The sequence below is a fragment of the Canis aureus genome, chromosome X, assembly GCF_053574225.1.
Source record: "Canis aureus isolate CA01 chromosome X, VMU_Caureus_v.1.0, whole genome shotgun sequence".
NCBI lineage: Eukaryota > Metazoa > Chordata > Mammalia > Carnivora > Canidae > Canis > Canis aureus.
The window spans coordinates 17,778,920-17,802,807 of NC_135649.1; the positions used below are offsets into that span (position 1 = coordinate 17,778,920).

At 41.3% G+C, this 23,888-nt stretch overlaps 1 protein-coding gene and 1 non-coding gene across 11 annotated transcripts in view; one reads left to right on the forward strand and one right to left on the reverse strand.

Annotated features, from left to right (window-relative positions):
* ZNF75D (zinc finger protein 75D) overlaps positions 1 to 23,888 on the reverse strand; it is a 60,315-nt gene that overhangs the window by 27,839 nt on the left and 8,588 nt on the right. For 5 of the 10 annotated variants that reach the window (XM_077888693.1, XM_077888694.1, XM_077888692.1 and 2 more), the window contains one exon: positions 19,496 to 20,429. The exons of the other annotated variants lie outside the window; for them this stretch is intronic. In XM_077888693.1, the coding sequence (XP_077744819.1) occupies positions 19,720 to 20,429 (710 nt within the window). In that variant the 3' untranslated portion in view covers positions 19,496 to 19,719. Of the gene's footprint in view, positions 1 to 19,495; positions 20,430 to 23,888 lie in introns of those variants that run through there. 10 annotated transcript variants of the gene reach the window in all.
* On the forward strand, positions 7,734 to 7,840 carry LOC144309295 (U6 spliceosomal RNA). Its single transcript, XR_013375345.1, has one exon. It is a non-coding gene; the product is annotated as a U6 spliceosomal RNA (small nuclear RNA).

The following is a 23,888-nucleotide window of genomic DNA, read 5'->3' on the forward strand; positions in this document are numbered from 1 at the left end:
GAAGCCTAACAGGCTATGTGTATGGTTTCCATTCCCTTCTTTTTCTTCTTCTTTTTTTAATTTTAATTTTTCCCTTTTTCTTCTGTCTGGGATCCTCTATCGGTTCCTGGAGAGAGTTATCTCACTCTTAGCTGGGAATATATCTTTTTTTTTACTTCTTTATAAAATACAACTCCTGTATCATTGCCCTGGACTTTGGGGGAGAGGGAGGGCTTTTCCCCATTGAACGATGAAAAGATTCATCCTGATATGAATTGACCTTTTCTCCCCCTCACGAAACATACCTGAAATCAGGATTTTTATTATGATGGATGACATTTCAGAGAAAATGTGATAGAATTGCACAGTTTGTTAATATTTGGTTTATGATATTATATATATAAATAATTGGCCAGAGTTGTTAACATTCTCTCTATAAACTCTTGTTTTTATCTGTTTCAAAGGTGGGGAAAAGCATAATTCTTTTGCAAAGGATTTATCTGATGATATAAAGGTTGAATTGATATGTATGTTTGTATGTATATACATATGTATGTATTATAGGAATCATCTAACAAGATGATGGAGGCTGAGAAATCCCAAAATCTGCAGTCAGCAAGCTGGAGACCCAAGAGAACCAAAGATGTAAGTTCCAGTCCACAGGAAAGAGCAGACCAATTGTCCAAGCTTAGGGAGTCAGGCAGAAATTCCCTCTTACATGGCCTTTTGGTCTATGTTGGCTTCAACTGCTTGGGCCAGGCCCACCCATGTTGGGGAAGGCCAGGTGCTTTACTCCCTCTACGGATTCAAATGTTAATCTCAACCAAAACTGCCCTCAGACACATCCAAAGGAATGTTTGGCTAAATGCCTGTTCACCCCATTGCCCAGGCACGCTGTAACCTAAAATTCACCATCATACCTTCCTGAACTGTGCGGTCCTAGCAGAATGGTTTTCTTTTCTGTCTTCCTAAAGGATGGGCTGGTTTTAGGAACTGCGAAGAAACAGGCATCAAACAAAGTTTCATAGCCTTGATCCTCCTAATATGATGTGCAAAAAAGAGAAGGATGACTGCATGTGCGTGCATGTGCACACGTGCAGCCCACATCCTTTGGTGTTGCCTTCTCAACTGCCTGCAGTGCGCTCTCCGCCTCCTCCTGAGAGGCAGGGCCATCCTTCGGCACCTGAATCACGTTGCACTTCCAGGGTCACCAATCCTGCTCTTGGCTACTTAGCACTTCCTGTGTCCTAGGCTTCATCAGGCAAGGCTCAGCAATTCTGGCCTCATCTTTTCTTTCAGGACCTTTAATATGTAAACGTAGCTGCAACCTGAAAAATCATACCAGGAAAATAAAATGCTAGTCAGCCCTTCTGAATCATTGCCCATTTAGAGAAGTAACTAACTCACCTCCGTTTTGCTTCTCCCAAGTCCATCTGTAGCCGTGACTGGATGATGGGTGTCTCTGTCCCTCCCTAGCCAGCACTGTAACAGGACCCAGATGAGTCCCAAGGAGATACACTCTAATCCTCCAGAAATGTTTGTGCAGTTGGAAATTCACAAGTAGTTAAATTAGATGTCTGTAATTATTCAGTAGTTCTTTCTTCTCCATTGCACAGTACACTTTGTAAAGTCAAAGGCCTATGTGTTTGCTTGCCCTGTAATGTAGTGCCTGGTACACACAGTAGGTACTCAATAGATACTCTGCACAGACTGATCCTTTCCTTACACAGATGGATGTCCCATATTGTTGGTTTCTGTGAGGAGAGTTTTCTCTGAAAAATTAAGCCAAATGAGGTCAAATTATGAGAAAAGCAAACTGAACATCACTGGTTCCAGTTTGCACCTTCCTCTCCCCTCTTTCTCATTGTCCTCTGCTTCTCAGTAAGAAGGAAAATCACAGAGCCTGTGCTCCCTTCTTACACTTGGCACAATTGGAAAGTAGGTGAGAAGGCAAACTCCTCAACCCCATAATGAGAATGGTGGGAATAATAACCTCGGATATGAGTAAGCCGATTCGTAATTATAGTGTGATTTCATAGCTATAAATGTGATCCTAGAAGCCATTCAGTAAAGTGAATGAAGCAAGTACGATTACTTCAGAGAGGCAGAAACCAAGGATCATTAGAGAAATGTGACTTGCTCCAGGACTTGCAAGTCAACAGAAAGCATGGACACCCAGTCGTCTGACCTCGGACTCTTATTCTAGAATCCTTTCCAACTGGTCACACCACACCTTAGCACTTCAGTGGAAGAAGTGAATACAAATGCTTCCTAACATACCCATGTGTATTGATTTGTGAGGACTGCCATAGCAGTCCCAGACCAGGGGGCTTCAACAACAGAAAGTTTCCATGAGATTCATGACGTCATAGCCACATACCGAATTGATACTGGTCTGGCTTCCCAGAGCTCCTACACTAGGCCTGCAGGTCTGTGTTGTCCTTACTTGCATCGGATAGACATGCAGAGGCCATGACTTTCTTGCATTAGGACTCTTGGTGTCCGACTCCCATTTAGCTGTCTCTGCTTCTCATTTAGATTCAGAGGAAGTAGGGGCAAGAATATGACTCACCTCCTATTGGCTACATGGAGAACATAAAAATAGTTGCAGAGTAAGAGGAAAAATGTGAAATTAGGGCTTTAAGGAGACTAAAAGGAGACATGGTATATGACAGAAAAGAAAACATTCACAGCCTAATTATAAATCATTGAGAGCTTACTTGGGAAAACATGGAGGTGTGTGTTTACCTGGCAAACATTCAATGAGCACCTTTTGTAAGTCAGGCTTAGCTGTGGACCAATGTATCAAATGTGATCCTTGCCATCTTGGGGCCTCAGAATAGACTGAAGGGAGCCACGAAATGAATAATCAGTGGAATTCAGCTTCTTAAGTACATCAGTAGTACAGCCACGTATTAATCATCCGCCTTGAATTAGGTAGCAACAAACAAAAAGTTTCATAAAATTAAAATAGTGCTGGTATCCACAAAGAATTTTGAAAGTAAAGAAGGTACAATTTGTTTTTTGGGTTTAATGGTGGGGGGCCTGACAAGTGCTAGGCGTTTTAGCTCTTTAAAGCATTTTCTGGCTTTCTACTATGTACCAGGTCCTGGGCTAACTATTGAAGATGAAAACACTGAATAGAACACCTTTGCTTATTATAAAAGAGCACATAGGGATGCCTGAGTGACTCAGTCAGTTAAGTGACCAACTTTTAATTTTGGCTCAAGTCATGATCTCAGGATCATGAGATCAGGCCTCCACACTGCATGTAGAACCTCCTTAAGATTTTCTCTCTCCAGGGACGCCTGGGTGACTCAGTGGTTGAGCATCTGTCTTTGACTGAGGGCATGATCCCGGAGTCCTGGGACTGAGTTCTGCATCGGGCTTCCAGCATGGGGCCTGCTTTTTTCTCTGCCTGTGTCTCTGCCTCTCTCTCTGTATCTCTCATGAATAAATAAAATCTTTAAAAAAATATTTTCTCTCTCCAGGGCGACTGAGTGGCTCAGTCAGTTGAGCCTCTTGGTTTTGGGTCAGGTCATGACTCAGGGTCATGGGATCTGAGCCCCACCTCCAGGCTCCATGCTCAGGAGAAAATCTGTTTCCCCTCGCCCTTTGCCCCTCCCCCCAGTTTGCTCACTCTCTCTCTAAAATAAATAAATGCTTTTTAAAAAGTCTCCTCTCGGGGATCCCTGGGTGGCACAGCGGTTTGGCGCCTGCCTTTGGCCCAGGGCGCGATCCTGGAGACCCGGGATCGAATCCCACATCGGGCTCCCGGTGCATGGAGCCTGCTTCTCCCTCGGCCTGTGTCTCTGCCTCTCTCTCTCTCTCTCTCTCTCTCTCTCTCTGTGACTATCATAAATAAATAAAAATTGAAAAAAAATATTTAAAAAAAAAAAAAAGTCTCCTCTCCTAACTCTGGGAAACAAACTAGGGGTGGTAGAAAGGGAGTGGGCAGGGGGTGGGGGTGACTAGGTGACGGGCATTGAGGGGGGCACTTGATGGGATGAGCACTGGGTGTTACTCTATACGTTGGCAAATTGAACACCAATAAAAAAATAAATGTATTAAAAAAAGATGAAAAAAATTAAAAAGTCTCCTCCCTCCCCCTCTTTCCCTACCCTGCTCTCTCTCTCTCAAAAACAAAGAAAAAAAATAAACAACAACAACAAAAACAAAACAGAGAGAGAGAACACACAATAAAATGGAGGCAGACATTAATCAAACATCTTATAAAATGTGTTGTTCAAGAGTTGACCACGGGGACACCTGGGTGGCTCGGTGGTTGAGCATCGCCTTTGGCTCAGGACGTGATCCCGGGGCCCTGAGATTGAGTCCCGCATCCGCTTCCCACAGGGAGCCTGATTCTCCCTCTGCCCATGTCTCTGACTCTCTCTCTGTGTCTCTCATGAATAAATAAATAAAATCCTTTAAAAAAAGGATGGGAGAAAGTTGATATTTTGATGACCATGATGTTGGACAAAGAGTGTGTCTCTACTCGAGTCTCTTAACTTGCTTACCTCTGTCTGGCCCCTTCCAACCCATCCTGTACACTGCTTTTCAGAGTAGAACAGGGTGAAGTTATGAAAACATTCTTTTTTGAATATTCTTCAGGAGATCTCCAATGCTTTCAGTATGAAGTTCCAATGACTTAGTTTAGGACACAAGATACTTCCTGATCTGGCCTCTGCCTACTTCTCTAGCCTCATCTTTGTCCACTTAGCCACAAATGTATCTAACTTCTAGATATATCAAACTTCTTAACATACTATTTTGAAAATCTAGCTTCATCCAAGAACTATTCTTTTTTTCTAAATGTCTCCCTTTTATAAAATCTAGTAAACTCCTTTTCACCACTTTCTGAAACTCAGTTGAAAAATCATCATGTCTTTTATAAACACTTTATTTCTTCCAAGTTTGCTTTAAATATGTCCTTTGTGCTCCAAAAGCATTCCTCCATGGTCAACTCTTTTTTTAAAAAAAGATTTTAGGGATTCCTGGGTGGCGCAGTGGTTTAGCGCCTGCCTTTGGCCCAGGGTGCGATCCTGGAGACCCGGGATCGAATCCCACATCGGGCTCCTGGTGCATGGAGCCTGCTTCTCCCTCTGCCTGTATCTCTGCTTCTGTGTGTGTGTGTGTGTGCCTATAATAAATAAATAAAAATTTTAAAAAAATAAAAAAAATAAAATAAAAAAAGATTTTATTTATTCATGACAGACACACAGAGAGACAGACACAGGCAGAGGGAGAAGCAGGCTCCCTGAGGGGAGCTTGATGCAGGACTCGATCTAAGGACCTTGGGATCAGGACCCAAGCCAAAGGCAGATGTTCAACCACTGAGCCACTCAGATGACCCAAATCTTTCCCATCCTTTTTTTTTTAAATTTTTATTTATTTATGATAGTCACACACACACAGAGAGAGAGAGAGAGAGGCAGAGACACAGGCAGAGGGAGAAGCAGGCTCCATGCACCAGGAGCCCGACGTGGGATTCGATCCCGGGTCTCCAGGATCGTGCCCTGGGCCAAAGGCAGGCGCCAAACCACTGCGCCACCCAGGGATCCCAATCTTTCCCATCCTAATATCCTTCTCACCCCCACATGACACAGGTGGAGCTCATATGCTTTTTTCCAACCTCAAAAGTAGACGAATGACCAGAGGCCTAAACAATCAAAATACCTCTTTATCATCTTAAACCCTTCTCACTCTTTAGTCAGCATGTAGCCCAACCCAAATGATAAAATGGCTTTTGCTGAAGCCATCAAGAAAGATGCTTGTGGGGCACTTGGGTAGCTAAGTGGTTGAGTGTCTGCCTTTGGCTCAGGGCGTGATCCCGGGGTCCTGGGACTGAGTCCCACATTGGGCCCCCTGAGGGAGCCTGTTCTTCCCTCTGCATATGTCTGTACCTCTCTCTGTGTGTTTCTCATGAATAAATAAATAAAATATTTTTAAAAAAATTATCTAACTACATTGTTCAAGTTTAAAATGTTAATTGTAGTCCCAGGGTAAACCCTTAGAAAATCACTTTATTTTAATTTTTTTAAAGATTTAATTTATTTATTCATGAGAGACACACACAGAGAGAGAGGCAGAGATACAGGCAGAGGGAGACAATTATAGACATATGCACACCTTACTAGAGTCCCCAAATATATGAAACAATATTTGACAAATTCAAAGGGAGAAATAGTTTTGCAATTGTCAAAAATTTCACTTCTCTCTTTTAGTAATGGATAGAACACCCAGACAGATCAATAATGAAATAGAGGACTTGAACAACACTATAAATCAACTTGACCTAACATACATGTATATTCCACCCCCAAAATGTAGAACATACATTTTCATGTTCACATGGACTCTTCTCAGGATAGAGTATATGTTAAGTCACAAGTATATAGCCCACTTTTTGAGTTATTAGGTTTTTTTGCTGTTGAGTTGTAAGAGTTCCTTATATATTTTGGATGTTAACCCCTCATCAGATTATGGTTCACAAACACTTTTCTCTCATTCTATAGGTTTCCTTTTAACTCTGTTGTTTCCTTTGCTATGCAGAAACTTTTTAGTTTGATATAGTCCCACTTGTCTATTTTGGCTTTTGTGGCCTGTGCTTTTAGTATATTATCTATGAAATCATTGCCAAGACCAATATTATGGAGCTTTCTCAATATGTTTTCTTCTAGGAGTTTTATCTTAAGCCATATATTTAGGTCTTGAGTCCATTTTGACTTGATTGTTGTGTAAGGTATAAGATACGGGTCCAATTTAATTCTTTTACAATGTGGATATCTAGTTTTGCCAATACCATTTGTTGAAGAGAATATCACTTACCCCTAGTGAATTCATAGCACCCTTGTCAAAAATCAGTTGACCATATATACATGGATTTATTTCCAGGCTCTCTATTCTGTCCCACTGGTCTACATATCTACTTTTATGCCAGTACCATATAGTTTTGGTTACTGTAGCTGTGTGACACATTTTGAAATAAGGAAGAATTATGCCTCCAGCTTTGTACTTTTTTCCCTCAAGATTGACTTGGCTATTCATTGTCTTTTATGGTTCCATATGAATTTCAGAATTGTTTTTTTCTATTTCTATTTTTAAAAAGCCAGTAGTATTTTGATAGGATTGTACTGAATCTATAGATTGCTTTGGGAAATATAGATATTTGAAAAATATTAAGTCTTCTGATCCATGAACATAGGATATCTTTCCATGCGTTTGGTTTTTTAATTTCATTCATCAGTGTTCTGTAGTAAATGAGCTAAGAACTTGAACAAACATTTCTCCAAAAAAGACATACAAATGCAACAACATATATATGAAAAAAAATGATCTAAATTACTAATCATCAGAGATTGTAAATAAAAACCACAATGAGATACCGTATCACACTTGTCAGGAAGGCTATTTAAAAAAGAAGACAACAAGTGTTGCCAAAGATGTAAAGAATTTGGAACCTTTGTATATTGTTGGTGGGAATGAAAAATAGTGCAGTCATTATGGGAAACAGTATGGGGGTTTCTCAAAAAATTAAAAATAAAATACCATATGATCTAGTAATCTTATTTCTGAGTATTTATCCACAATAACTGAAGTCAGTGTCTCAAAGAGGTATTAGCACTCCCATGTACACAGAAGTACTATTCACAGTAGCCAGGATATGGAAACAACCTAAATGTGCATTGACAGATGAATTTAAAGTGTGGTATATACATGCAACGGAGTATTCAGCATTAAAAAAAAGAAGGATGCTCATTTCAACAGTACATATACTAAAACTGGCTCTTTATGGAGGGGAAGAGCATGACCCCTACACAAGGACAGCATGCAAATTTGTGAACTGTTCCATATTTTTAAAGAAACGCCACATAAAAAAAAAGGAAATTCTGCAAAATGTGACAATATGGATGAACCTTGAGGACATTCTGCTACATGAAATAAGGCAGTCAGAGAAAAAAAAACAACAACCATGTTATTTCATTTATATGAAGTATCTAAAATAGTCAAATTCATAGAATCAGAGTGGAATGGTGGTTGGCCAGGGCTGGGGGGCAGGGGGAAATGGGTAATTGCTAATTGATGGGCATAGTTTCGGTTAAGCAAGATGAGTAAGTTTTAGAGATCCATTGTACAACACTGTACATATATTCAACAATAATGTATTGTACACTTCACAATTTTTAAAAAGGTAGATCTCATATTCATCATCTTAAAAAATTAAATTAAATTTAACTTAATTTACAAGTCCTCCCAAAAAAGTCTCAATAAATTTTAAATGATTGAAATGACACAAAATATCTTCTCTGACCACAACAGAATGGAGCTGTAAGTCAAAAACAGAAGGAAAACTAGAAAAATAAATATGTGGAAATTAAATACCACACTCTTAAAAATATGGAGTCAAAAAAGAAACCAGAAAGGAAATGAAATATATGAAATAAAACTCTCAACATAAAAAATTTATGAGATGTAGCAAAGACTGTGCTCAAAGAAACTGAGAGCTGTAAATATATACATTTTAAAAAGAAGAAATAAATAAATAACCTGACATTATACTTTAAGAAACCAAGAAAAACTAAATATAAAGCTAGTAGAATGAAAAAAATAATAAAGATTAGAGTGGAGATAAAGAAAAGAGAGAATAGAAAAATAATACAGGAAATCACCAAACAAAAAGGTAGTTATTTGAAAAGACCAACAAAGTTGACAGACATTTAGCTAGAGTAGTCAAATCACTAAAATCAGAAATGGAAGTGGTGTAACTGAACACCAACAAATTAGGTAACCCAGATGAAATGGACAACATTATACTGGAAGTTCTAGAGCAATCAGACAAATATACTGGAACAAATATACTGGAACAACACTATACTGGAAGTTCTAGAGCAATCAGACAAATGAACAAACCAAAAAGCCTCAAATTGGAATGGAAAAAGTAAAACTATATTAATAGATTTCATGATCTTATAGATAGAAAATCCAAAAGAATTCACACACAAAACACTAAAGTTAATAAACAAATTCATCAAAATTGCAGGATAAAAGAGCAACGTGCAAAAATCAATTGTATTCTTTTCTTAAGATTTATTTATTCTGGGATCCCTGGGTGGTGCAGCGGTTTAGCGCCTGCCTTTGGCCCAGGGCGTGATCCTGGAGACCCGGGATCGAATCCCACGTCGGGCTCCCAGTGCATGGAGCCTGCTTCTCCCTCTGCCTGTGTCTCTGCCTCTCTCTCTCTCTCTGTGACTATCATAAATAAATAAAAATTTAAAAAAAAAAGATTTATTTATTCTATCCTATTCTAGAGACAGAGAGAGAGAGAGAGCACAAGTGGGAGGATGGGCAGAGGGAGAGAATCCCAAGCAGACTCCCTGCAGAACTTGGAGCCTGAGATATGGCTCCATCTCACAACCGTGAGATCATGACCTGAGCTGAAACCAAGAGTCAGATGCTTAAGTGACTGAGCCACCCAGGAACTCCAACAAATCAGTTGTATTCTCATATATGAGCAATGAATAATCTGAAAAGGAAATTAACAAAATAATTCTATTTATAGTAATAGCAAAAAGAATGAAATGCTCTGGAATAAATTTAGCCAAGGAGGCTCAAAAGTTTGAACATAAATACTACAAAACATTACTGAAAGAAATTTTAATACACCTAGAAAAGCTGAAAGACTTATTGCTAAAATGGCAATACTAGGAGCTCCTGAGTGGCCTAGTTGGTTAAGCAGCTGACTCTTGGTCTCAGCCCAGGTCATGATCTCGGGGTCCTGGGATGGAGCCCTGCATCAGGCACCGCACTTAGCAGGAAGTCTGCTTGGGGATTCTCTATCTCCCTCTCCTTCTGCCCCTACCTCCACTCACACACACACACACACACACACACACACACACAGTCACACACACACACACTCTTTCTCTTTAAAATAAATAAGTAAACCTTTAAAAATAAATAAAATGACAATACTAAACAAAACAATCTACAAAATTCAATACAATTCCTATCAAACTTCCAATAGCCTTTTATGCAGAAACACAAAAGCCAACCCTAAAATTGATCTGAAATTGTAAGACATGGGCAGCCTGGGTGGCTCAACGGTTTAGCACTGCCTTCAGCCCAGGGTGTGATCCTGGAGACCTGGGATCAAGTCCCGCGTCGGGCTCCCTGCATGGAGCCTGCTTCTCCCTCTGCCTGTGTCTCTGCCTCTCTCTCTCTCTCTCTTTGTGTCTCTCATGAATAAATAAATAAAATCTTTTAAAAAAATAAAAAGAAATTGTAAGACATGCTGAATAGCCAAAACAACCTTGAAAAAGGAACAATGTTGGAGGCCTCCCACTTTCTGATTTCAAAATTTATTATAATCAAAACAGTGTGGTACTGACATAAGGATATATACAGAAAAATGGAATAGAATTTTAAGTCCAGAGAAAAGCCCATACATCTACATTCAACTGATTTTTGACAAAGATGCAAGATCATTCAATGAGGCAAAACAGGCTCTTCAAAAAATGATGCTGAGACAACTGGATGACTATATGAAAAAGCATGAAGTTGAATCCCCTACCTTACAATATATACAAAAACTAATTCAAAAATGGATCAAAGACCTAAATGTTCAAAGAGCTAAAACTTCAAAATTCTGAGGAAACCAAAGGACAAATCTTCATGGCTTTGGATTTGGCAGCGGCTTTTTTTTAGATATGACACCAAAAGTACAAGCAAGTATAGAAAAAAAAATAACTTGGACTTCAGTCAAAGTAAAAACTTTTGTGCATCAAGAAAGGGATGAATTTCTCCAGAATGGGAGAAAATATTTGCAAATCATGTATGTTATAAGAGCCAAGTATTCAGAATATATAAAGAACTATTACTATTCAACTACAAAACGACAAACCAGCCAGTTAAAAAATGGGCAAAGTGCTCAAATAGACATTTGTTCAAGGTATATACACGTATGGCCAATAAGCACATGAAAAGATAGTCAACATTAGTACTCAGTCACTGGGGAAATATAAGTAAAAACCTCAAAACCTCATACCCACTTGTATGGCTATACTTAAAAACAAATGGAAATTAACAAGACTTGGCTGGGATGCAGAGAAATTGGAACCCTTGTACTTTCTGGTGGGAATGTAAAATGGTACAGCTGTTGCGGAAAAACATTTGGAGGTTCCTCAAAAATTTACACATGCAATTACCAACTGACCAAGGAATTCTAACTCCTGAGTATATACCTGAAAGAATTTGTCTTTTCAACTATTTTAAAAACAGACATCCAAACAAATACTTGTACATGAATTTTCATACAGAGCTATTCACAAAGTCAAAAGATGAAAATAACCCAAATGCCCTTCAGTGGAAGAATGAATAAAGAAAATATGGTATATCTTTTCAGTGGTATATAATTCAGTCATAAAAAGGAATGAGGAACTGATGCTACAACGTGGATGGACCTCAAAAACAGTATACAATTAAGTAGCATTTAGTATCTTCACTATGTTGTGCATCCATTACATCTACTTTGAAAACATTACCCCAAAGTAGACGCCATCCTCCCCAGCCTCTGGCAACCGCTAATCATTTTCTATCCCTATGGATTTACCTCTACTGAATATTTCATATCAATGGTACTATACAACATGTGACCTTTGGTGCCTGATTTCTTTCACATAGCATATGTTTTTTGAGGTTCATTCATGTTGTAGCATTTGTCCACGTGTCATATATCCCTGTGACAATATTTCATTCTTTTTTTGGCTATATAATTATCCACATCACGTTTTGTTTAAGAAGACAATTTCAGATAAATTTGAGTAATAAATGTATAAGGTAAAATAATATGACTTGTAAATGACAACATAGGAAAATATCTTCATGACCTTGGCTCAGGCAATAATTTCTTCACCAAGACTCCAACAGCACTAATGACAAAGGAAAATACTGATGAATTGGAAGACATTACAATTGAGAAGTTTTCTTCATTAGGGGGACATCAAGTGAGCGAAACAGCAAGCCATGGGTGGCAGAAAGTACATGTGGCACATGTATCCAACAGAGGACTCAAATTCAGAATCCAACATATCAGTAAAAGAACCCACTATAAATAGGGGCAAGAGACTTAACAGGCACTTTGCAAAAAAGTATATTCAAATGCTCACTAATGGACAACCCCGGTGGCTCAATGGTTTAGCGCCACCTTCAGCCCGGGGTGTGATCCTGGAGACCCGGGATCCAGTCCCACCTCAGGCTCCCTGCATGGAGCCTGCTTCTCCCTCTGCCTGTGTCTCTGCCTCTCTATCTCTCTCTCTGCCTCTTATGAATAAATAAATAAAATATTTTAAAAAAGCAAATGCTCACTAATCACATATTAGACACATGAAAAGGTGCTCATGTTAATTGGCCAAAGAAATGCAGATTAAAGCCATAATCGTACTACTCACCAGGGTGGCAGATATGAAAAAGACAGCCAACTTCAAACGTTGACAAGGATAAGGAGCAACTGAAACCCTCACACACTGCTAGTGGGGATGCAGATTGGTACATTTTGAAAAACATTTTGGCAGTGTTTAAAGAAGGTGAACATATATAAACCCTATGACCCAACCATCCCACACCTAGAGTGCTAGAAATATTCTTTTACTTGATCTATGTGGTAGTTACAAGGATGTTCACTTAGTGCAATCACTGAGCTGGACACTCACTACTTGAGCCTCTTTGCCCCATGCTTCAGTAAGCTTCCTTTAAAATACATATAAATAGGGGCACCTGCGTGGCTCAGCCAGTTAAGCATCTGTCTTTGGCTCAGGTCATGATCTCAGGGTCCTGGGATTGAGCATCGCAGTGAGCTCCCTACTCAGCGGGGAGTCTGCTTCTCCCTCTCCCACTGCTCCTCCAGCTCATTCTCTCTCTCAAACAAAGTAATAAAATCTTTTAAAAAAAACATAAAAATAGGGGGGAAATGTCTTATGACCATGAGGCTCTAAGTGTTAATGTGTTTTCTTTTGATTATTACAATTATTAAATGATATTGATTAAACAACATAAATATATTATAAATTTGGGTATTTATAAACAAAAAATAAATATTTATTGAAAATCCCACTCAATGCTATAGATGACATCCTTGAAATTAGTTCATATCATGAATATTAATTATTTCCAGAATAAAGCCTCACTCATCACCAATTATATTCCTATTTCTCATTTTCAGAGATGATATGTCAATAGGCATGTGCAAAATTTTGTTATATAGCAGGGTCACTCAAATTTTATAAATTTCCCTTAGAGGTATATGGCATAAATCAAGTACTGAAAGATCACCATTTTTCCCCAATGATCTATCAGTTGATCAGTTGATTAATAAGTCCTACTTCAATTCTGTCTAAAGGAAAACATGGAAAACTATGTGATATGCAGGATTCCCTGACCAGTCATTAGTCACTCAGTTTTCCAGCTAGGATATTTTAAATGCCCCTTTGGCTCCTCAGACATCTTAAACTCTGGGGCAATGCACCACGGGAAGATCAGAGCATGGAAGAGTGGTGGAAGGTGGGTGAGGAAGGGGAGGATGGTGAAGGAGAACCTCCCTTTGGGTTTTCTTCATATCAGTTTTAGGAAGAAGGACGTATGGAACCTACGGATTCAAATAGATCCCTGTAAAACTATCTGTGCCCAATCTCCCTTGGACAGTCCTGACACATGCCTGCCAGGCACAAGTGAACCTTGGTCACTAATGGACTCCTCAGAAGTGGCTCCTCAGATTCATCTCCAAGAGGGATCTCTGGGTCCTGAGCACCCAGGCTGCCTACAGGCCTCAGCGAAGGTGCAGGGTCTACTTTATTGCAACAATTGCCAAGTTCACCTCTGGAGCACTGGATGGTTTTTGACCCCACCTATCTCCAAAATGAGGAAGGAGGTAGGAACGCTCAGAAAAAGGCCAATCTCCCTGGGGAATGCCAGTCCCCTGTGCTCCCTATTGCATCGTTTTGGACTGCTCGATGACATCTGCCAAGGTCAGTTTCCAGTGAGGACAGCATGCTGGGCGGACGGAGCTCTAAAAGGCTGGCAGGCAGGCAGGACATTGGAGGAGACGTAACACCAGGAAGGAGAAAAACCAGTGTGCAGGGATGCTCCCAAGGTGTTTTGGTCAGAGCCATTCCCAGACACCACCAGATCCCAGAGGTCCTTACAATGCAGCCAGCTTCCTGGTGACTGATCCACCAGGGCCCACAGCCAGGAGGCCAGGCACGCTGGCTGTCCCAGAGACTGAAACAGACAGCAAGATCAGGGAGACGGGCAATGCCTGGGTGGCTCAGTGTTTGGGCATCTGGCTTTGGCTCAGGGCATGATCCTGAGGTCCTGGGATTGAGTCCTGCATCATGCTCCCCGCTGGGAACCTGCTTCTCCCTCTACCTACGTCTCTACCTCTCTCTGTGTGTCTCTCATGAATAAAGAAATAAAATCTTTTAAAAATATATAAAATAAATAAAAAGATCAGGGAGATGGGATGGAAATCTCAAAATTCAGGGAACACCAAGAACCTTTACAGTCACACTTAAATTTTGGCAGTGATTTTCCAATTACATGAGAGTAAAGTGCAGATTAAGTTCACGTTTAAAGCTAAAGTGACCAACCCCATATGTTCAGAGAATTTATATTGACATCTAGCCCCAGGCCACCCATCACCAGTTACTGAGGTTTTAAGACTATCTCTGTCCACAGGAGAAAGTACGTGAGAAGTATTCTAAGATAACACTACTCAACAGAGCATTGCTCGAGCATCAGCATCATGTGGCAACTTGCTAGCAATGCCCATTTCCTGGCCCTACCCGAGGCCAACTGAGGTAGAAATTATGGGAATGAGGCCCAGCAATCAGTGTTTCAACAAAATCTGGGTTTTAAATGCTGTTCTAGGGACACCTGGGTGGCTCAGTGGTTGAGCGTCTGCCTTCAGCTTAGGGCATAAACCTGGGGTCCTGGGATCGAATCCTCCACCAGACTCCCCACAGAGGGCCTGCTTCTCCCTCTGCCTGTGTCTCTGCCTCTTTCTGTGTCTCTCATGAATAAAAATCTTTTAAAATGAATGAATGGGGATCCCTGGGTGGCGCAGCGGTTTGGCACCTGCCTTTGGCCCAGGGCGCGATCCTGGAGACCCGGGATCGAATCCCACATCAGGCTCCCTGTGCATGGAGCCTGCTTCTCCCTCTGCCTATGTCTCTGCCTCTCTCTATTTCTCTCTCTGTGACTATCATAAATAAATAAAAATTAAAAAAAAAAGAACTGCTTTAAAAAAATAAAATAAAATGAATGAATGAATGAATGAATGAATGAATGCTGTTCTAAGGGGACAGTATGGAGTTTAGGGAGCTTAAGGAGGAAGAGGCGATGTGACATTGAAGGAAGGATTGGGACAGGTCGGAAGGCCATACTGGGGGCTAAAAACAAAACCTGAAGGTGCATTAACAGTATGGCTCAGCATTGGATCTGTAGGTTAGAACACAGGAAAGAGGGTTGGCTCTCTTGGAGCCAGGCAGACAAAGTAGAGCCTGGAAACCCAAGTAGGGAGCAGAACATAAAGGATGTGAGAACCGGGGGCTGCTGGAAGCTTAAGCAAAGAGTGACTGGGTCACTATGGTGGTGCAGGAACATTCCTGAATATGTAGGACAGAAATAAGTGGTTGAGGTATTCTGAGAAGAGGCTGCCTCTCCAGGGACGTGTGCCCCATGCCCAGCTTTCCCTGTGAATCTCCAAGTCCCAGACCCCTTTGCACCTGAGAATGGGTAGAAGGGGGATGATTCCCTGGTCCTAGTCTCTGTAAAGGGACAAGATGTACTTTTGGAGGACTGGCATCCCCTGTTAACAGAGCAGCTCTTTCTTAAAGAGCTCAGAAGTGGAACCTCCTACCTGAGGGGTTATCTTGACAGAACAGGGCTTGGAGTCCTCCAAGAACAAAACAATCCATTGCTCAGAAGAGATTTCTCACCCTATGGGAGACAACCAAGAGGTTTAAGAATGATACTTCCGAGAAGCTACTGCCAGGAGCTGAATGTGTCATGTCTGGAGAGAGAGGCCTGGGGCTTGGGAGACTATTTCAGTCCCTCCCCCTGCCACAAGGCCCTGGGAAGGGAAACACCCTAAGCTCCAGTGGCCTCTTCTGTAAAATAAGGAGCGTGGTCTCCTGGGCTTCCAAGGCTCCTTCAGCCCTGGTGTCCTACATGATTGCAGGGAGCAGGGGATACAGCTTTATGTGATTGCAGCTGTAACTATAGAGGGACCCAACCAGACTCCTGGGGGCAGCCATGCCATGGTCTGCTCTGAGAGAGAAGGTAGAGACTTGGGTTCTGCATGAATGAGCCTTGATTCAGACATGACCTTGTGCCTCAGCAGCAGCAAGTGGCAGTACTATGCTCTGTGAGCCCTCGACCCCCAACCTCAGGCCTTACAGATGCAGATCTGAGTGGAAGAGGACTGCTGGCCTCTGCTCACCCAGCTCCTTGCTCTTCCTCTCCACTCAGCCTGTCTTCCCTATGATGCCTGCCCCTCGATCCCTGAGGACAGGAGCATACACACTGGGATCTGAGCCCACAGCCCTCACACCAGGTTCAGGCCAGCCTTTGTCTCATTGGTCCCATCTCTGCCAGTGGGATGGAGCCTTCTGCCTCTTTGCTCTGTCCCTCAGATGACTAATCAGCCTGTTCCTTCAGTCTCCGGGCTTCCTGCTGTGTCCTCAGAAAGGCAGTGGAGTTCCCATCTCTTAGCCATATGCTGGGGAGGTGGCAGGCAAGTATAAAGCAGAATGACATCTCTCTTTGATTTCATTCTGCCATTTTATCCCCTAGTGCCCATGTCTCTCCTTTTTCTGACAATCAGGGCTGACAGGAGTGGTCAGGATGCCTTGGGAATGGGGTCCCAGGAAGCTATATCACAAGGCTGAAAGGGAAAAATAGGTATTGATGAGTCAGCCAGGAGCCCCAACTTCTAAATCCAGTCCCACAACTGCAGGGAATGTCCTTTCTTCCTGGAGCCCTTGTATTCAAAGGGCAGTGTGGTCTGAATTTAGAACAGGGTATCCTGAATTCTCTGTTTCGGCCCATTTGCATCTAAAGGCCTTTCTGCTGCTTGCCTTAAATAACTGATCTCTAAAATAGGACCCAGCTTCCCTAGTTCTGACCTCTCCTGAGGATGCCAGTGTAGATGAGGACCTCCAAAATGAGCTTTCACACCAACAGGTATAATAATAGGGGTTGGCAGCTTTATGGAAACAGGAGGGCCCTTTTACTGACTCATTTTCAGTAATTCTGCTGAATCTTGGAAGTGGGCAGTAACTGCTTGCTCCATTGATGTAGTACTTCCTTCAACTTTCGAGTCCATCTCCCCTTTCTAAATGCTACACGAACAAAGGTCCTTTGAATGGTGGTATGACAGGAGCCATCCAGGGTGGTACCAAACAGGGTCACACAAAGAGAATGCCCTCTGAAAGAAGCTGAATTTTCCGTTAATTTCAAGAGCACAATCTCAGTTCTAGAAGGAATGGTGGGGCAGTCAGTCTCCAAGCCTTCAGGAATGAAATGGAATCTTTTCCTTCTGGGTCACTTCCTCCTCTGGGCTTAGTGCTTGCATTCTTCTTAGTAGCCATTTTAGTCACTCCTTTCCTCCATTATTTTGAGGATGAATACACCCCGTAGTGCAAATACTGTCCAAAAAAGGTTCACCCCTAGCCATCACCCCCTCGACATTGCACATATGTTGGGGACTATTTTGGTTCTGTTACTTGCTATCAGTGCATCTAGCTCAATGGGGACATTGGCTTATTGCTTCATAATGACTAGAGAGAAGCATCTCTTGTTTCATACTAAACATTAAACAAAACTCCATGGTTACCAAATAACCCAGAGATGGCAGTCACTTTTTTGGCATAGATACTTCCAGATATTTTTTTCTATCAAGAGCCCCCTCTATGCCTGTTTTCAGATTTGTAAAACAGAAATGATAATTCCATCCTCTAAGGGCTGCTGTGAGGATCAAATGAGATGTGAACATGCCTCACACTGATGGGCCACAGTGGGTGTTCCATAAACATTTAGATCAGTCTTCATCTCTCAGTTATTTTAAAAAGAAAATAAGCACACAAAAAAAGCATCCTCAGTTAGTGGTTGTTTCCGTCATTCCCAGCTGCTTTTTAAGCCTCCTTGTGGTGGTCATAAGGGTAGCCTAGTTTGACATTCCTCATTTCATTAAAAAGGAAAATTTGGGGGCACCTTGGTGGCTCAGTGCTTGAGCATCCACCTTCAGTTCTGGGATCGAGTCCCACATCAGGCTTCCCACAGGGAGCCCGCTTCTCCCTCTGCCTATGTCTCTGCCTTTCTTTCTGTGTCTCTCATGAATAAATAGATAAAATCTTCAGAAAAAGGGGGAAAATTTTATGAAATAATAAATATAGAGAAGCCTCAGCCAACATTTTTTTTAATTTTTGTTTTCTCAGCCAACATCTTAAACTAGGATCTGACATAGCTATAAATCCATATCCTTCAACTTCCTCACCCTTCCCTTGACATCACATTACGTTCTCAGGAGATAATCCGAGGCCAAGGGAAGGAAGAGAAACCACCAACATCACAAAACAGTTTCCATCTGACCTACTTCTCACTGGGGTGGGGGACATCCCTTTAGCCCACGGGCCTTACTTTGCTCCAACACTTCAGAGGCTCCCTCCTGCTATCCACTGTGTACTGAGGCTACTAGTCCACAGGTCTCACCTTGCCATTCTCAGCAAATCAGTGTACAAAACTTCCAGACTTTCCTGCAGATCATCCAAAGTGTATGGGGTTGTGGCTGAGCAACCCATAAAAATGGGCCTCCCTTTAGGCCCTGGAGCAGTGTGGCCCCAATGTGAAAGCCTCTAGCCCACATTGTGAAAAGTAAAAAAAAAAAAAAAAAAGGCCATTTAACATGGCCCTGGGCTTTCTACAAAAAGACAAATGTGTGGATGAGGGCCCAGACTGCTTCCTTCATCATTTCATTCCATATACCTCAGTGTGGAGAGGATTAGCAGGAGAGATATCAAGTGCTTGCAAGGTCCCTAGGTCTGTGGTGGTATTCAGGCCTTCACTTGCTTCTTGGAACTTCTTGAGAGAAAACACTGTGGTAGTGGGCACTCCAGGGAACGGCTACTGTAATGGGGGCACTTTTCCCAGGGCAAACACTGAATGCTCTCTTCCTGGTACAGAATAAAGTTCCCTCGGCCCTGAGCTTGGTTGTTCATGTCGGCAGAATAATGGCCAGAGAAACACTATCCAGCTTAGAAATTCTAAGCTCCCCTCAGAGGACCTGAATACTTTTCTATTCCATCTCTCTTCAGAAAGAATGAGAGTAGGACTCATGGCCACCATGTATTTGCTGAGCACCTGACACTTGCAGAACTTAGATTGCAGAGGGTATGGGGAAGCTGAATAACCAGAAAGATATATAGATAGATAGATGAATAGATAACTATAGATATATAATAGCTATATTTCCACTCCTTTATTTATCAAGTACTCATTGTGTATCAGTCTTGTGCTAGGCACGGAAAATACAATACTGAACAAGAGAGACAGCTTAGATTCCTTTCTGTAAAGCAGGACATGTACCCCTCTCAAATTTCCTGTGGGTGACAAGTTCCTATCATCGATGTATCACAGTTTTATACTCTTTCATCACCTCTAAGGTCAAGATCCATATGGTGACTTTCTTCAGACTGGAGGTACTGAACAGGATTCCCTTCTTCTGTGGAGTTTCTGGTGTCTAAGAAGGCTTGACCGCCTGCTAAAATTTCTCCTGCATATGCTACAAGTATATGGCTGCTCACCTGTGTGGGTTCTCTGGTGCTTAATAAGGTGAGAGTTCTGAATAAATCTTTTCCCACATTCATAACATTTAAAGGGCTTCTCGCCTGTATGAATTCTTAGGTGTGTGTGTAGATTTGTATTGTGACTGAAGCTTTTCCCACACCATGAGCATCTGTATGGTTTTATTCCTTGGTGTGCCATTAAGTGCTTATTAAGATCTGAACTCCATCTAAACCTCTTATCACACTGTTGACATTTATAGGGCTTCTCTTCAGTGTGAATTCTCTGGTGCTTAATAAGGTCAGAGCTAACTCTGAAGCTTTTCTCACATTCCTGACACTTAAAAGGTTTCTCTCCTGCATGGCCTTTCCCATGAAGATCCATATGTTTTGGAAGCGCTTGTGTACAGGTTGAAAGTTTCTTTCTTTTCCTCCCTAGAAAAGCTTGGTGCCGTTTCTGGACCCTGCGTGTACCATCATGATTTTCTTTGCCTGTTGTTTTCTGGGCAACTTTCACTCTGGCCTTTCTTAATACTTTGCATCCTGATGCTTGTAATTCTAATGTAGAAAGAGATATAGGTTGGTCATTTCCAGTGTCATTTTTGAGCTTTAACCCTGTTGGAATAAACAGAAGAGTCAGCCGTCTGTGTCCCAGAACAAGACAACTATAGGAATGGAGAGAAAAATCAATGATGATTGCTTTAAAAAAAAACACAGAACAAATGATTTCTGGTCCAATATGGAAAAAATGGCACAGGCACATTTCCTCCTGATCCTCTCCACTAGGGACAACAACTGATGAAAGAATGCAAGGCACAACCGGCAAAGAATTCTAAAACATGGTAAAATGAAAGCAAAATGGTATTGGATTCCAGAACTAGCAGAATAACACAGCAGATGGTCTTACATCCCCACACCCACCAGAGGAATGGAGCCCCAAGCTAGCATTTTCCAACACTCAACTTAGCAACAGAAAGCTGCCTGGACAGGCTTATCTCTTCACCAGTCTGAATGGGAAGCCTGCATGCAGAACCCCAGTTTGGAGACACCAAAGTGGAGGGGCAGAAGTAGTAAGAGGCACAGTGTAAGGCACAGTAGTAAGTAGCCACAGTGGCCTGGCCCAGGAAGCCTCTTCATCCATTAGGGTCTGAGATTCCTCTTTCCCACTGAGAGGTACTCTGGCCTGGGTAAGTACCTTCCTCACCCTCAAGCAACACCAGCAGGGACATATAGAAGCCCTAGCAGGGATCCCTGGGTAGCTCAGTGGTTTAGTGCCTGCCTTCAGCCCAGGGCGTGATCCTGGAGTCCAGGGATCGAATCCCACATCGGACTCCCTGCGTGGAGCCTGCTTCTCCCTCTGCTTGTGTCTCTGCCTCTCTGTGTGTGTGTGTCTCTCATGAATAAATAAAATATTTTTTAAAAAAGAAGCCGTAGCAGTAGCATATGAACCAAGGAAATCATGATAACACCATGAAGGCTCTGAAAATTAAACTATCGCTGGAAGCATAACCCACAAAAGCAGGAAAAAACCTATGTGCTAAACTAAAACAGGGGGACTGTCTATTACATTAAAATATTTAAATAGGACCCAGAATCTCCTAACATAATAAACAAAATGTTCAGGATACAATAAAAAATCACCCATCAGACCAAGAACCAAAAAAAAAAAAAAAAAAAAATCACAACTTGAGTGAAAAAAGGCAATCTAACAAAAATAGCATCAGACTAGAAATCAAAAACAGAAAGACAGTGAATCCCTGGGTGACTCAGTGGTTTGGTGCCTGCCTTCAGCCCAGGGCATGACCCTGGGGTCCTGGGATCAAGTTGTGCATCAGGCTTCCTGCATGGACCCTGCTTTTCCTCTGTGTCTCTACCTCTCTCTCTCTCTCCCTCTGTGTCTCTCATGTATGAATGGATAAAATCTTAATAAAAAAACAGAAAGACAACAGGAAAATCTAAAAATATGTGGAAACAGAAAAATACACTTCTAAAATTTCCATGATTCAAAGAGAAAGTCTCAAAAAATTTTTTAAATACACAGTTGAATGAAAATTGAATTCTAGGGGCTCCTGGCTGGCTCAGTCAGTAGAATGGGAGACTCTTGATCTTAGGGTCATGAGCTCAAGCTCCATGCTGGGTGTAGAGATTACTTAATAATAAAACCTTTAATAAGGGATCCCTGGGTGGCGCAGCGGTTTAGCGCCTGCCTTTGGCCCAGGGCACGATCCTGGAGACCCGGGATCGAATCCCACGTCGGGCTCCCGGTGCATGGAGCCTGCTTCTCCCTCCTCCTGTGTCTCTGCCTTTCTCTCTCTCTCTCTCTATCATAAATAAGTAAAATTAAAAAAAAACCTTTAATAAATAAATAACTAAATAAGAAAAAAAGTGAAATTAAAATATATCAAAATATGTGGAATGCAGCCAAAGTGCTCAGAGGAAAAGGTACAGCCCCGAATGCTTATGATAGAACAGGGGAAAGGTCTCAAATCAATAATCTAGTTTCACCCTCTATAAATTAGAGAAAAAAGCAAAATAAACTCAAAGCAAGCAAGTTAAAGAAAGTAAATAATAAAAATCATAGCAAAAGTCACAACCAAACAAAAAGCCTGTTCTTCAAAAAAATTTTAAAAATTGATAAACTTCTATCACAACTGACAAAAATAAAAGGATGGAAAATCCAAATCACCAATAGGAGGAAGTAAATTGGATATACCACTACACATTCTGCAGCAATTAAAAGGATAGTAAGAGGGGCACCTGGGTGGCTCAGTTCTTTGGGCATCTGACTCTTGATTTTGGCTCAGGTCATGATCTCAGGATCTTGAGATCAAGCCTTGCTTCAAACTCCACACTTAACAGGGAGTCTGCTTCTCTCCCTCTCCTTCTCTCTCTGCCCCTCCCCTGGCTCACACGCTCTCTAAAAAATAAATAGATAAATCTTTTTTAAAAATAGAAAATGAATTAAAAAGAAAAAAAATAGAAAATAAAAAGATGGTAAGAGAATGCTACCAACAACCTTATGTTCATAACTTTTAAAAGTTAGGAAAAAAAATAAAAGTTAGGAAAAAATGGACCAATTTCTCAAAACCACAAACTAACAGAATTCAAACAACATGAAATAGATATCTGAATAGCACCATCACCATTAAACAAGTTGAATTCATAGTTTAAAAGCTTCCTTCCAAAATCCAAGTCCATATGGTGTGACTGGAGGATTCTATAAAATATTTAAAGAATTAACACGAATTTTATACAATCTCTTCCTGAAAAGAGGATTAAATATAACCCAACTCATTTTATAAGGCCAATATCACCTTGATAGCAAAATCATATAAAGACAGTACTAAAAGAGAAAAGTATTGGGGTTCCTGAGTGGCTCGGTAGTTAATAGGCCAACTCTGGATTTTGGCTCAGGTCACGGTCCCAGAGTCCAGGGATTGAGCCCAACATTAGCCTCCCCACTCAGTGAAGAGTCTGTTTGAGGATTCTCTCTCCCTCTCCTTCTGTCCCTCCTCTTCCTTCTGCTCAAGCATGTGCATGCAACTTTCTAAAATAAATAAATAAATCTTTAAAAATAAAAGGAAACTACAGACTAACATCTCCCATGAACTTAAATATATAAATACTCAAGAAAATACTAGCAAACTGAATGTAACAGTATGTAAGAATTATATACCAGGATCAAGAAGAATTTACTGCAAGTATGCAAAGTCGGTTCAACATTTGAAATCAATCAACATAACATACCATATCAACTAGCTTTTTTTTTAAATTTTATTTATTTATTTCTTCATGACGGATACAGAAGGAGAGAGAGGCAGAGACACAGGCAGAGGGAGAAGCAGGCTCCATGCAGGGAGTCTGATGTGGGACTCGATCCCGGGTCTCCAGGATCACACCTGGGGCTGAAGGTGGCGCTAAACCGCTAAGCCACCGGAGCTGCCCCTCAACTAGCTTTTAAAGATCATATTCCTACCAACAGACATAGGAAAGTGTTTCACAAACTATCCATTCATGATAAAAACACTTAAGTTAAGAATTATATTGACTTGATAAAATAGTATCAACAACAAA